The sequence below is a fragment of the Mycteria americana genome, chromosome 27 (genome assembly GCF_035582795.1).
Source record: "Mycteria americana isolate JAX WOST 10 ecotype Jacksonville Zoo and Gardens chromosome 27, USCA_MyAme_1.0, whole genome shotgun sequence".
In the NCBI taxonomy this organism is placed as follows: Eukaryota; Metazoa; Chordata; class Aves; order Ciconiiformes; family Ciconiidae; genus Mycteria; species Mycteria americana.
In genome coordinates this window covers 2,213,800-2,228,173 of record NC_134391.1, presented here as the reverse complement: position 1 = coordinate 2,228,173, position 14,374 = coordinate 2,213,800, and the positions used below count along the sequence as shown (strand labels likewise).

Here is a 14,374-nt window from a genome sequence, read left to right as displayed (position 1 = left end):
GACTGGGAGCTACTGTCTTGGTGCTGGCCATACTGGGGACTGGCAGCACTGAGAGTGGAGGGACTGGTCCCAGTATGGCCCTGCTGGAGGCTCTGGGAGGAGGAACTGGTCCCAGTAGGGCCCGTCTTTCCGCCCACATCTCATGCCCTCAATAAAGATGGTGACGCCCATGAGAAAGATGGCGGCGCCCATAGGGGTAAAGGCCCGCCCTCTCCCTGGCACCGCACTGCAGGGCTGGGCCGGTGCCTTAAGCTCCTCCCCCTGCGCAGGATTGGCTGGTGGAAGTATGGAGGAATCCGGAAAGAGCCGAAGCGTTCCGGAAAGAGCCGAGTTTGGGGCGGGGGTGTGTGTGTGTGGGGGGAGACTTCCGGAAATAGCCGACGCTTTCCGTTGAGACACGAAGGGAGCGGGGAGGAGAGTGCGCTGCCGGAAAGAGCCGAGGTATTCCGGAAAGAGCCGAAGCTTTTCCGAAAGGAGCCGAAAGCTCTCCGACGGGTAGCCGAAGGCGGCCAGCCCGCTCTCCTTCCGGAGAAACCCGACTCCCCTCTCCGGAAAAAGCCGAACCCGCGGTACTTCCGGAAAGAGCCGACGTTGCTCGGCAGCACTCGGCGCTTTCCGGAGAGACCCGAGGCGGGGCGGAACGCATCGAGCCCCCTCCCCCCTTTCCGGAAGAACCCGAAGCTCTCCCGGAAAGAGCCGAAAGCTTTTCCGGAAAGAGCCGAAGCGGCGGGGGACGACCCCGGAACGAGTCGTTCTCCTTCCGGAAGAAGCCGAAGTGCGTTCGGCGCCAGCCCGAGCCCTCTCCGGAAAGCCCCGAAGGGCGCCGAAGTCTCCCCCGACCCTTCCGGATAGCCCCGAAGCCCCTTCCGGACAGCCCCGAAGCGTTTCCGGAAGTTGCCGAGCGGCGCCGGCCGTCGCCGATCCCCCATCGCCTCAGAGCCGCCGCCGCTCCCCGCTCCGGCTCCCGCTGCCGCCTGCGCCGCCGCCCGCCCCCTCCTCCCCGCCGGGGGGGGCCCCGCCCGGCTCCCGCCGCCGCCGGGCCCGGCCCGGCCCCCGCCCCCCGGCCCCCGCCCGGTTCGGCCCGGCAGGATGATCAAGCTCTTCTCGCTGAAGCAACAGAAGAAGGAGGAGGAATCGGCGGGCGGCACCAAGGGCACCAGCAAAAAGGCCTCGGCCGCCCAGCTCCGCATCCAGAAAGGTGACCGGCCCCGGGGCCTGGCGGCTCCCAGCCCCCGCCCCGCCTGCCCCGGCACCCGCCGGGACCGGCCCGGCCGCGGGGGAGGCGCCCAGGGCCGGCTCCGGGTGTTGGGGGGGGCCTGGGCCTGGCGAGGCCCAACAGGAGGGGAACGGGGCCCGGTGGGGCCTAAGCGGGGAGCACGGGCTGGTCCCAGTATGGCCCTGGTGCGGGACATAGGCTGGTCCCAGTATGGCCCTGGTGGGGGGAACGTGCTGGTCCCAGTAGGGCCCTGGTGGGAGACGGGTACTGGTGCCAGTAGAGCCCCAGTGGGGGGAACGTACTGGTCCCAGTATGGCCCTGGTGGGGAGCACAGCCTCGTCCCAGTATGGCCCTGGTGGGGAGCACAGCCTGGCCCCAGTATGGCCCTGGTGGGAGGCACGTACTGGTCTCAGTAGGGCCCTGGTGGGGGGCACAGGCTGGTCCCAGAAGGGCCCCTGTGGGGGGAACGTACTGGTCCCAGTATGGCCCTGGTGGGAGGCGTGTACTGTTCTCAGTAGGGCCCCGGTGGGGGGAACATAGTGGTCCTAGTGGGAGGCATGTACTGGTCCCAGTATGGCCCCGGTGGGGGGCACAGGCTGGTCCCAGTAGGGCCCTGGTAGGGGGAACGTACTGGTCCCAGTAGGGCCCCACTAGGAACATGGGTGGGGGCAAATGATGCTGTTCCCAGTAGCACCCAGCTGGTAGGGCCCAATTGAGGGTACTGGGGAGGGGACGCTGGTCCCAGTAGGGCCACGCTGGGCCTGGGATGTCCCAGCCGGGGGGGGTGGGCTCGGGGTGGCCCCAGCCATGTGTCCATGTGCCTCCGACTCGTCCGTGTCCCCACTGAGCCGTGTCCCCGTGTTTCACCCGTGTCCCCCCAGACATCAACGAGCTGAACCTGCCCAAGACGTGTGAGATTGACTTCTCCGACCAGGACGACCTGCTGCACTTCCGCCTCCTCATCTGCCCCGACGAGGTGAGGTCCCCCTGTCACCCTCCTGTCACCCCCCTGTCCCCTTGTCACCCTCTTGGGTCCCCCCCATCCTGCCCCCAGGGTCCTGTGTCCCACCCTGGAATCCCCCGTTCCCTTTGTCCCCTCCTGTCCCTGTGTGTCCTCCTGGCTCCCCCCATCCCCCTGTCTCCCTGTCTCTTCCCCCTGCCCCCCCATTTTGGGGTCCCCATCCATCCCTGCAGTGTCCTTGTGTCCCCACTGGGACCCCCATCCTCCTTTGTCACCCCTGTGTCCCCTCGGAAGACCCCCATGCCCCTTGGGGTTCCCCTGTGCCCCCCCCCCCTTCCCTGTGGGTCTTGCCCATTTTCCCATCCTTTCCCTGCCCCCCTCTTTGTCCCCACTTGTCCCTTGGGGTCCCCTTGGTGTCCCTACCTTCCTCGCGTCCCCTCCTTGTCCCTTGTGTCCCCCCTGTGTCCCCATCCCCAGTGACGTCTGTCTCTCCTACAGGGCTTCTACAAGGGAGGGAAATTCGTCTTCAGTTTTAAGGTCAGTCCTGTACCGAGGGGAATTCCATGGCCACCAACACCCATCCTGGGGCCACCAAGATGGGACCGGTGGTCACATGGCTGCCCCAGGCGCTGGGGGTGGCAGCAGTGGGGTGGTGGCCACCAAGGTGGGACCTGTGGCTGCCAAGGTGGGACCCACAGCCATGAAATTGTCCTGTGATAGGGAGCAGGAGACAGGTGGCCACTAAAACCTGATCTGTGGCCACCAGCATATAACCAACTATGACTTGTGGCCACCATGTGGGTTGGGACCGGGACCAGGGGTTGGTGGCCAGCAAGATGTGATAGGTAGCTGGAGCGTCCACCCCATGGGTTGGGGTAGGGGCTAGTGGCCACCAAGATGTGTCCAGTGGTCATGTCTTCACTCTCTATATTGGAGGTGAGGTGGGGGGACTTGGTGGCCACCAGGACATGACCAGGCCGTGCTTCCATCTCTGTGGGTTGAAGATGGGAGCTGGGGTTTGGTGACCACTAAGATGTGACCTTTGGCTGCGTCTGCTGTGTGGTTTGAGGTAGGGACGAGAAACTGGCGGCCACCAAGACGTGACCTGCGGCCACCAAGACGTGATAAACAGCCACATGTCCCCACTGCGAGTTGGGGGGAGGATCCAGGGGCTGGTGGCCACTGCTGTGAGACCAGTGACCACCAAGACGTGACTAGGAATCAGATGTCCACGCTAGGGATTGGGGTAGGGGTAGGTGGCCACCAAGACGTGGCTGGTGGCCGTGGGGGGGGCCGAGCCGTGACACTGTGCCCGCTCCCTACCCCCAGGTCGGCCAGGGATATCCCCACGACCCGCCGAAGGTGAAGTGTGAGACGATGGTTTATCACCCCAACATCGACCTGGAGGGCAACGTCTGCCTCAACATTCTCAGGTGGGCCACCGCCCCTTCCAGGGTGGCCACTGCCACTTCCAGGGTGGCCACCGCCACATCTGGGGTGGCCACAGCTGGATCTGGGTCCCCACCTGGCCCAGAGACCTGGCAGGGTGGGAACGAGGGGGCAAACGGTTGCCCCGTGCACCTCGAGTGTGGGCATGGGATGGCCACAGTCACCTTGGGGTGGCCATGGCCACCTCTGTAGTGGCCCCGGTGTCCCCCCTGATGCCCGGCTCTGTCCCCAGAGAGGACTGGAAGCCCGTCCTGACGATAAACTCCATCATCTACGGCCTGCAGTACCTCTTCCTGGTGAGTACCGCTGGGGTACACGTGCCTGTGGGTGGGGGGCACCCATCGTGGCCTCGGGACACCCTGAGGAGGCACCTGGTGGCCTTGGGACATGTCCTAGGGGCCCTTGGTGGCCTTGGGAGACCCCAAGGTGGCACTTGGTGGCCTTGGGATATCTCCCGGGTGCACACAGTGGTCTTGGGACACCTCGAGGTGGCATCTGGTGGCCCTGGGACACATCCTAGAGGCCCTTGGTGATGTTGGGAGACCCCACGGTGGCACCCGGTGGCTTTGGGACACCTCGAGGTGGCACCTGGTTGGTGGCCCTGGGACATGTCCTAGGGGCCCTTGGTGATGTTGGGACACTTGGGGGTACCCGGTAGCCTTGGGGACACCTCGAGGTGGCATCTGGTGGCCCTGGGACACGTCCTAGAGGCCCTTGGTGATGTTGGGACACTTGGGGGTACCCAGTAGCCTTGGGGACACCTCGAGGTGGCATCTGGTGGCCCTGGGACATGTCCTAGGGGCCTTTGGTGATGTTGGGACACCTCCTGGGGGCACCTGGTGGCCTTAGGACATCTCCTGGGGTCACCCGGTGGCCCTGGGACATGTCCTAGGGGCCCCTGGTGATGTTGGGAGACCCCAAGGTGGCACCTGGTGGCCTTGGGACACCTCCTGGGTGCACCTGGTGACTCGGGACACCCTGAGGTGGCACCTGGTGGCAATGGGACACCTCCTGGGTGCACCTGGTGACCTTGGGACACCCCGAGGTGGCACCTGGTGGCAATGGGACACCTTTTGGGGCCACCTGGTGATGCTGGGTCACCCCAAAGAGGGGGGGGACCCAGTGACCCAGAGACACCCTGAGGTGGCCCCTGGTGGCCTGAGGACACCCCGAGGTGACCCCCGGTGGCCTGGCGACACCCCACGAAGACATTTGGTCACTTCATGGGGACACTGGGTGGTCCTGGGCCTGTCCCAGCCTGTCCCCAACCCCAGTGCCACCGTGGGACCCCCCCACCCCCTGGGGGGCACCCCCCCCCGTTAACACCCCCATGGGGGTGGGTATTAGGGGGGTTTGGGGCTATTGGGGGTGGGGGTGGGGTGTATCGGGGGGGTACTTGGGCTACCAACGGGGATGGGGGGGCTCGGGGGGTCTGGGGGGGGCTCGGGGGGTATCAGGGAGCACTGGGGGGGTATCGGGGGCAGTAATTGGGGTATCGGGGGCAGTTATTGGGGGCGTAATTTGTACCAGGGGGGTATTGGGGTGCTCTGGGGGGGCATTAGGGTGTCCCGGGGGGGGGGCATTGAGCAGTATGGGGGGGCATTAACAAGTCCCAAGAGGTATGGGGGGGCAATAAGGGGTAGTGGGGGGGGCATTAAGGAGTCCTGGGGGATATTGGGGGGGGCATTAAGGAGTCCTGGGGGGTATTGGGGGGGGCATTAAGGGGTATTGGGGGGGGCATTAAGGAGTCCTGGGGGGTATTGGGGGGGCATTAAGGGGTATTGGGGGGGGGCATTAAGGAATCCCAGGGAGTATTGGGGGGCATTAAGTGGTATGGGGGGGGGCATTATGGAGTCCTGGGGGGTATGGGGGGGCATTAAGGGGTATTGGGGGGGGCATTAAGGAGTCCTGGGGGGTATTGGGGGGCATTAAGGGGTATGGGGGGGCATTAAGGAGTCCTGGGGGGTATTGGGGGGCATTAAGGGGTATTGGGGGGGGCATTAAGGAGTCCTGGGGGGTATTGGGGGGCATTAAGGAGTATTGGGGGGGGCATTAAGGAGTTCTGGGGGGTATTGGGGGGCATTAAGGGGTATGGGGGGGGCATTAAGGAGTCCTGGGGAGTATTGGGGGGCATTAAGGGGTCCTGGGGGGTTTGGGGGGGGCATTAAGGAGTATGGGGGGGCATTAAGGGGTATTGGGGCAGTATTGGGGGGGACATTAAGGAATATTGGGGGGGGCATTAAGGAATATGGGGGGCATTAAGAGGTCCTGGGGCAGTATTGGGGGGGCATTAAGGAGTATGGGGGGCCATTAAGGAATCCCAGTAAATTTGGGGGCGGACCACTAAATATTGACGGGGGGGGGGGGGGGTGTCACTAAATACGGGGGGGGCCCCCCCACTAAGCACCCCCAAGCCCCCCCATCCCGCAGTGGTCACTCCCAATCCCTCCAGTGCCCATAATACAGTACCCTGTATTTTCTTTATGTTTTGGGGGGGGGGGGGGGTGTAGTTAAAAGCTGACGGGGTACCGGCCCCCCCCCCCCCAAATAAATCGGGGTGTGTTCCCCCCCCCCCGCCCCCCCCCAGGAGCCGAACCCCGAGGACCCCCTGAACAAGGAGGCGGCGGAGGTGCTGCAGAGCAACCGGCGCCTCTTCGAGCAGAACGTCCAGCGCTCGCTGCGGGGGGGCTACGTCGGGGCCACCTACTTCGAGCGCTGCCTCAAGTAGCCCCCCCCTCCCCCCCCCCCCACCCGTACCCCAACTCCCCCCCCCCCCCTCCCCCTTCCCCGCCCCCCCCTATTTATTGCCCCCCCGGGGGCGGGGGGGGGGGCCCCCCCCCCTCCTTTTCCTCTACCCCCCCCCCCCCCCCCAGCGCTGCTCTTGCGGGTGATTAAAGGGCGACGGTAACGAGCGGTGGAGCCCCCCCCCCCCCCCCCTTATTACGGCTTTGGGGGTCTTACTGGTTAAACTGGTTAAACTGGGATGGGGGGGGGGGGGTGGGGTGTTTCCAGTTGGGCCCAGTTTGGCCCCGGTGCGCCCCGTTTCCTGCTGCAGGGAGACCGGTGTGTCCAGTTACTGGTGTCATGGTTCCCAGTGTGCCCAGTATGCCCAGTTGCCTGCCCTAGGGCTCCCAGTATGGCCAGTTCCCGATCCCAGTGTGCCCAGTATGCCCAGTTCCCGATCCCAGTGTGCCCAGTATGCCCAGTTCCCTTCCCTAGCGCTCCCAGTATGGCCAGTTCCCGATCCCAGTGTGCCCAGTATGCCCAGCTGCCTGCCCTAGAGCTCCCAGTATGGCCAGTTCCCGATCCCAGTGTGCCCAGTATGCCCAGCTGCCTGCCCTAGGGCTCCCAGTATGGCCAGTTCCCGATCCCAGTGTGCCCAGTATGCCCAGTTGCCTGCCCTAGGGCTCCCAGTATGGCCAGTTCCCGATCCCAGTGTGCCCAGTATGCCCAGCTGCCTGCCCTAGGGCTCCCAGTATGGCCAGTTCCCGATCCCAGTGTGCCCAGTATGCCCAGCTGCCTGCCCTAGGGCTCCCAGTATGGCCAGTTCCCGATCCCAGTGTGCCCAGTATGCCCAGCTGCCTGCCCTAGGGCTCCCAGTATGGCCAGTTCCCGATCCCAGTGTGCCCAGTATGCCCAGCTGCCTGCCCTAGGGCTCCCAGTATGGCCAGTTCCCGATCCCAGTGTGCCCAGTATGCCCAGTTCCCTTCCCTAGCGCTCCCAGTATGGCCAGTTCCCGATCCCAGTGTGCCCAGTATGCCCAGTTGCCTGCCCTGGGACTCCCGGTATGGCCAGTTCCCGATCCCAGTGTGCCCAGTATGCCCAGTTGCCTGCCCTAGGACTCCCACTATGGCCAGTTCCCGATCCCAGTGTGCCCAGTATGCCCAGTTGCCTGCCCTAGGGCTCCTAGTATGGCCAGTTCCCGATCCCAGTGTGCCCAGTATGCCCAGTTGCCTGCCCTAGGACTCCCAGTATGGCCAGTTCTCGATCCCAGTGTGCCCAGTATGCCCAGTTGCCTGCCCCAGTGCTCCCAGGGTGCCCGGTTCCTGATCCCTGTGTGTCCCAGGCCCCCCAGTATGTCCAGTTCCCAATCCCATTGTGCCCAGTATGCCCAGTTGCCTGCCCCAGGGCTCCCAGTATGACCAGTTCCCAGTCCCGGTGTGCCCAGTTGCCTGCCTCAGGGCTCCCAGGATGCCCAGTTCCCAATACCAGTGTGCCCAGTTATGTGCCCCAGGCCTCCCAGTATGACCAGTTGCCTGCCTCAGGGCTCCCAGGATGCCCAGTTCCCAATCCCAGTATGCCCAATTCCGTTCCCCACGGATCCCAGTACACCCAGTTTCCAATCCCAGTGTGCCCAGTACACCCAGCTCCCTGTCCCAGGGCTCCCAGTTCCCAGTATGCCCAGTTACCCATCTCGGCACACCCAGTGTGCCCAGTTCCCTGTCCCAGAGCTCCCAGTACAACCTGTTTCCAATCCCACTGTGCCCAGTATGCCCGGTTCCCTGTCCCAGTGCTCCCAGTATACTCCGCTCCCAGTGTGCCCAGTTCCCAGTCCCAGTGTGCCCAGTACACCCAGCTCCCTGTCATGGGGCTCCCAGTGTGCCCAGTATACCCAGCTTCTGGTTGCAGGGCTCCCAGTATGCATGGTTTCGCCTGTCCCTGTGCCCCCCAGTATGCCCAGTATACCCAGCTTCTGGTTGCAGGGCTCCCAGTATGCATGGTTTCGCCTGTCCCCGTGCCCCCCAGTATGCCCAGTATCAGCTCCCCCACTGCCTCCCAGTTGCCCCCGCTTGGCTCAGTCTCCCCTGACCCAGTGTCTCCCAGTGCCCCCAGTCTGCTCCAGTTTTCCCCCAGTACATCCAGTGCTTCACAGTAAAGTCCCATCTTCTCATCCCGGTGCCCCCCAGTATGTTCTGATACCCTTCCCAGTATAGCCCAGTTCCTCCCAGTATGTTCTGATGCCCTTCCCAGTATAGCCCAGTCACCCCCAGTACACTCCTGTGTCCCCCCCACTATGTCCTAGTGCCCCTTCTCTGTCCTAGTGTCCCCCCCTTCTGTCCCAGTGCTGCCCATTACGTCCCAGTATCCCCCAGTCTGTCCCAGTGCTCCCCAGTCAGTCCCAGTACACCCGCGCCGCCAGGGGCCGCCCTCACTCCCGTAGGTGCCGCTCTGGCCGGCCCCTCTCGGTGACCCGCCCCCCGTAAAGGAAGTGGCCGCTCCAGCCGCTTCTTCTCGCTGGTTTACCACCGGGAGGGCGAGGCCGTGACGTCCGGCCCTCGCCACGTGACCGAAGCCCGGGTGACGTCACGAGGTTTGCGGAAGTGCGCGGGAGAGACCGGGAGACGCGGAAGGATCGGGGTGAGGGGCCGGGGGGGGGAGGCGGGACAGGCCCCCAGGGGTCATAGAGAGCGCCGGGGGGCCAGAGGGGCCCGGTACCGGGGAACCATAGAGCGGGGGGCGGGAGCAGAGGGGTCGGGTACCGGGGAACCATAGAGTTGAGGGGGGTGGGAGCAGAGGGGCCTGGTACGGGGGGCCATGGTGGGGGGAGCGGCAGAGGGGCACGGTACCGGGAGGGCCATAGAGCCAGGGTGGGGTCTAGAGGGGCCCGGTACCGGTAATACCACAGAGAGGAGCGGGCCAGAGCGGCCGGTACCGGGGTGACGCGGGGGCGTGAGCGGGTCCCGGGACCATAGAGAGGCCCCCTGAGCTCCCGGGGGGCTAGAAAGGACTCGCGGGGAGGGGCCGCCATCGGCGCCGGGGAGACCATAGAGTCGTGGGTCCGCCGGGGGCGGGAGGGGCCCCCGAGACCATAGAGAGCGGCCTCGGCAGTGCAGAAGGTTCGGCGGCGGGGGAGGGGCGGTGGGCGGCGCTCTAGGCCTGCACCAAAGAGCTGGCGGCGGGAGGACTCGTGGGGACGCTCTGGGAGGAGACGAACCACAGAGAGGAAGGAGGCGGGGGGGGGAGGAGCGTCCTCCTCGCCTGGTGATTGGCTGGGCTTCCTGTTGCCATGGCGAAGGGGCGGGGCCTAGGGGGGTAAATCAGCTGGGGGGGGGGATTTGGGGGCAGCTGGGCCCAGGGGGGGTAAATAAAAGCCCCGGGGGGGGGGTATTGGTGGCCCCTGGGGGGGTAATAAATGCCCCGGGGGGGTATTGGTGGCCCCCGGGGGTGTCAGTGGGTTGGGGGGCAGCGGGGTGCTCTGGGACAGACCCAACACAGCGTCATGGTGTCCCCCCCCGTGTCCCATCCCTGTCCCCCTCTTCGTGTCCCCCCCGTGTCTCTGTTTGCCCCTCCCGTGTCCCCCCCCCCGTGTCCCCCCCGCTCTCCACCCCCCGTTTCTTCCTGTCCCCTCTGTCCCCCCGCCCATGTCCTCCATGTCCCCCCCATCTGTGTCCCCTTGTCTCCGTGTCCCCCCATATCCACGTGCCCACCGTGCTTGTGGTCCCCTTGTCCTTGGTCTTCTGTGTCCCTCACGGCCACGTCTCCCGTGACTGTGTCCCCCCTGTGTCCCCCCATGTCCCCAATGTCCTCGTTCCCCAATATTCACATCCCCCATGTCCATGTCACCCCCTCCCTGCCCGCCATATCCTCCACATCCATGTCCCACCATGTCCCCGTGTGCCACCACGTCCCCGTGTGCCCCATATCCATGTCCCCGTGTCCCACCGTGTCCCCGTGTGCCCCATATCCATGTCCCACCATGTCCCCGTGTCCCCCATATCCATGTCCCCGTGTGCCCCATATCCATGTCCCACCACGTCCCCCTGTGCCACCACGTCCCCGTGTGTCCCACCATGTCCCCATGCCCCACCACGTCCCCATGTGCCCCATATCCATGCCCCACCACATCCCTGTGTCCCACCACGTCCCCGTGTGCCCCATATCCATGTCCCTGTGTCCCACCGTGTCCCCGTGTGCCCCATATCCATGTCCCACCATGTCCCCATGTCCCACCATGTCCCCCATATCCGTGCCCCACCATGTCCCCGTGTGCCCCATATCCATGTCCCACCATGCCCCACCACGTCCCCGTGTGCCCCATATCCATGCCCCACCACATCCCCGTGTCCCACCACGTCCCCGTGTGCCCCATATCCATGTCCCCGTGTCCCTGTGTGCCCCATATCCATGTCCCACCATGTCCCCATGCCCCACCACGTCCCCGTGTGCCCCATATCCATGTCCCACCACGTCCCCGTGTCCCCGTGTGCCCCATATCCATGTCCCACCATGTCCCCATGTCCCACCATGTCCCCCATATCCATGTCCCACCACGTCCCCGTGTGCCCCATATCCATGTCCCACCATGTCCCCATGTCCCACCATGTCCCCTATATCCATGCCCCACCACGTCCCCGTGTCCCCCGTGTCTGTGCCCTCCCATTTGTGCCCCATCCCTCTCCCCGATGTCCGTGTCCCCCCGTCCGCGTCCCCAGGTGCCGCTGTCACCATGGACCTGCTGTTCGGGCGCCGGAAGACGCCGGAGGAGCTGCTGCGGCAGAACCAGCGGGCGCTGGCCCGCGCCATGCGGGAGCTCGACCGTGAGCGCCAGAAGCTGGAGACGCAGGAGAAAAAGATCATCGTCGACATCAAGAAGATGGCCAAGCAGGGCCAGATGGTGAGGGGACACCAACGGGGGACACGGAGGGGACGTGGAGGCCATCGGGAGGCTGTAGTGAGGATGGGAGAATACGGAGAGGACGAGGGGACACAGGGGGGGACGAGGGGACACGGAGCAGTCCAGGGCACTTGCTGGGGACCCAGGGATGCGGAGGGCTCCAGGGGACTGTCGTGGGGACCAGGGGACGTGGTGGGGACAGGAGAACGCAGAGGGGACATGGGGACACGGAGGGGACCAAGAGACTGCAGTGGGGAGAGGGCACTGCAGAGCGGACCAGGGGACACGGGCGGGAGCAGGGGACGCGGAGGGGACCAGGACTCTTGGAGGCAACCACGGTGGGGACACGGAGAGGATGGGGACACTTGGGGGGAGCATGGTGGGACTAGGGGACGTGGAGGGGACCTGGGGGACGGTGGTGGGACTGGGGGACCACAGTGGTGGGACTGGGGGACCACAGTGGTGACCCAGGGACCATGGAGGGGACTCGAATGCTGGGGGGAGACCGGGGACCATGGTGGGACTAGGGGACGTGGCTGGGACATGGGTGCATGGAGAGGACCAGGGGACACGGTGGGGACTGGGGGGACACCGTGGAAGTCCCCAAGTGACCACAGTGGGTACAAGGGGACCAGGAGACCATTGGGATGGTGGTGGGGACCGTGGTGGGCCCTGAAGGACACAGAGGGGTCCCTGGAGATCCCCTAGGCTTCTTGGGGGACCTCGTGGGCACTCGATCTTCCCCCTCCGACCTTCAGGACGCGGTGAAGATTATGGCGAAGGACCTGGTGCGGACGCGGCGCTACGTGAAGAAGTTCATCACCATGAGGGCCAATGTCCAGGCCGTGTCCCTCAAGATCCAGACCCTCAAGTCCAACAACTCCATGGCCCAGGCCATGAAGGGCGTCACCAAGGCCATGGCCACCATGAACCGGCAGGTGGGTGCCCGCGGGGATGTCCCTAAGGCTGTGGCCACTGTGAGATGCTCCATGGGGATATTCCCAAGGCTGTGGCCACCGTGAGCTGCCCTGGGGTGGCCGTGGGGATGTCCTTGAGAACGTGGCCACTATGAGCTGCCCTGCAGTGGCTGTGAGGACATCCCAAAGACTGTGGCCACCACAAGCTGCTCTAGTGGAGACCCCCAAGGCTGTGGCCACCACAGGTTGCCTTGGGCTGCCCATGAAGATGTCCCCAAGACCACAGCTACCACCAGCTGCTTCAGGGGGACATCCCTGTGGCCATGGTCACCACAAGCTGCTTGGGGTGGCCGTGAAGATGTCTGTGAGACTGTGGCAACCATGAGATGCCCCAGGGGATGTGCCTGAGGCCGTGGCCACCAGAAACCACTTGAGGTGGGCATAGGGACATCCTCAAGACCGTAGCCACCGCAAACCACCCGGGGTGGCCGTGGGGACATACCTGAGGCTGTAGCCATCATAAAGTGCCCAACGTGGCCATGGGGACATCCCCGTGTCCCTGTGTGCCACATGCCGTGTTCCTGCGTCCCCCCAGCTGAAGCTGCCGCAGATCCAGAAGATCATGATGGAGTTTGAGAAGCAGGCGGAGATTATGGACATGAAAGAAGAGCTGATGAACGACGCCATCGATGACGCCATGGGGGATGAGGACGATGAGGAGGAGAGGTGGGGGACACGGCGGTGGGGGGAGGGGGACATGGTGGCGTGGGCACAGTGGGGAGAGGGACGGGGGACACTGGGGTGGAGGACATGGGGGAGATGCGTGGGAGAAGGACGTGGTGGGCCAAGGACAGAGGAGATGGGGATGTGGGGGATGGGGACAGTGGGGACACAAGGGGACGGGGAAAGGAGAACATGGTGGGATGGGACGTGGGGGGACGAGGACGTTTGGGGTGGGGACATGGTGGGGACACAGGGCAGGACGCGGTGGGGCGAGGACGTGGGGGGTTGAGAACGTGAGGTCGGGGAGGAAGACGTGAGAAGGGGACGTGGTGGGGTGGGGACACGAGGGGACAGAGACACGGGGACATTTGGGTCATGGATACGGGGATTTGGGGGACACGGGGAACGTGGAAGACAAGGACGTGGTGGGGTGGGGACATGGGGACACAGCGGGGCACGAGGGGACGGGAAGGTGGGGACACGTGGAGCTGAGGACACGGGGGGACACCTGGGGACACCGTGGGTGGGCTGGGGAGGGGTGGGGACACGGAGGGGATATGGGGTACAGGGAAGGTTGAGGACACCCCGGGTGGGGACAGAGCAGGGCAGGGGACATTGGGGGGGGGGGGGGGGGGAGGGGGGGGGGGGGGCAGGGGACATTGGGGGGGTCCCGGCGTGACCCCTGACCCCCTTGTCCCCCGCAGCGACGCGGTGGTGTCACAGGTACTGGATGAGCTGGGACTGAACCTCACCGACGAGCTGGCCAGTGAGTGGGGCTGGGGGGGGGGGGGGGGCAATTTGGGGGGTCGGGGGGTATTTTGGGGGGGCAGTTGAACATCCGGAGGGGGCATTTGGGGGGTATTTAAAGGGTCCTGAGGGGCACTGGGGAGCTGGGGGGGGGGGGGGCATTTTGGCGGTAGGGGGGGTATTTGAGGGGTCTGGGGGGTAGTGGGGGGGTAGATACAGGTCTGGGGGGGGCATGGGGGGGTAGTTAGGGGGCTGAGAGACATTTGGGGGGTATTTAAGGGACCCTGGGGGGCATTGGGGAAGCGGGGGAGGGGGCATTTTGGGGGTCGGGGGGTATTTCAGGGGTCTGGGAGGGGGATTTGGGGGGTCTGGGGGGGCATTGTGGGGGGCACGGGGGTATTTAGGGGGCCTGGGGGGGATTTGGGGGGATACTTGGGGGTCTGGGGGTACTTGGGGTGTCGGGGGGGGGGGGGGGGTATTTCGGGGGCCTGGGGGGCATTTGGAGGGGGGTGATGGAAGGTGGCGACCCCCTGACCTCTGCCCTTTGCCCTCAGCCCTGCCCCCGCCGGGGGGGTCGCTGGCAGCGGGGGAGGGGCGGGCGCCCGAGGCCGCGGCTGCGCTGGCCGACGCCGACGCCGACCTGGAGGAGCGGCTCAAGAACCTGCGCCGGGACTGACCCCTGACCTCCGACCCCTGACCCCCAACTGGATCCCTCCCCGGCGACCCTGCGACCCCCCCCCGGGGTT

The 14,374-nt window shown here is 65.4% G+C and overlaps 2 protein-coding genes across 3 annotated transcripts; both read left to right on the top strand.

Moving 5' to 3' along the window:
• Positions 1-445: 445 nt before the first annotated feature.
• UBE2M (ubiquitin conjugating enzyme E2 M) lies at positions 446-6,411 on the top strand. Its single transcript, XM_075525768.1, has 6 exons — positions 446-1,198; positions 2,098-2,192; positions 2,676-2,714; positions 3,507-3,610; positions 3,859-3,922; positions 6,214-6,411. Exons 1-6 carry the CDS (start codon positions 1,090-1,092, stop codon positions 6,352-6,354), a joined length of 552 nt encoding a protein of 183 aa, XP_075381883.1. The 5' UTR covers positions 446-1,089; the 3' UTR covers positions 6,355-6,411.
• Positions 6,412-8,676: 2,265 nt separating this feature from the next.
• On the top strand, positions 8,677-14,324 carry CHMP2A (charged multivesicular body protein 2A). 2 transcript variants are annotated; one of them, XM_075525767.1, is made up of 6 exons: positions 8,677-8,937; positions 11,060-11,241; positions 12,000-12,179; positions 12,754-12,884; positions 13,586-13,647; positions 14,183-14,324. In XM_075525767.1, exons 2-6 carry the CDS (start codon positions 11,074-11,076, stop codon positions 14,302-14,304), a joined length of 663 nt encoding a protein of 220 aa, XP_075381882.1. In that variant the 5' UTR covers positions 8,677-8,937; positions 11,060-11,073; the 3' UTR covers positions 14,305-14,324. The 2 variants fall into 2 exon arrangements, with proteins under 2 accessions (XP_075381882.1, XP_075381881.1); XM_075525766.1 differs by having other exon boundaries at positions 8,680-8,984.
• Positions 14,325-14,374: the final 50 nt, after the last annotated feature.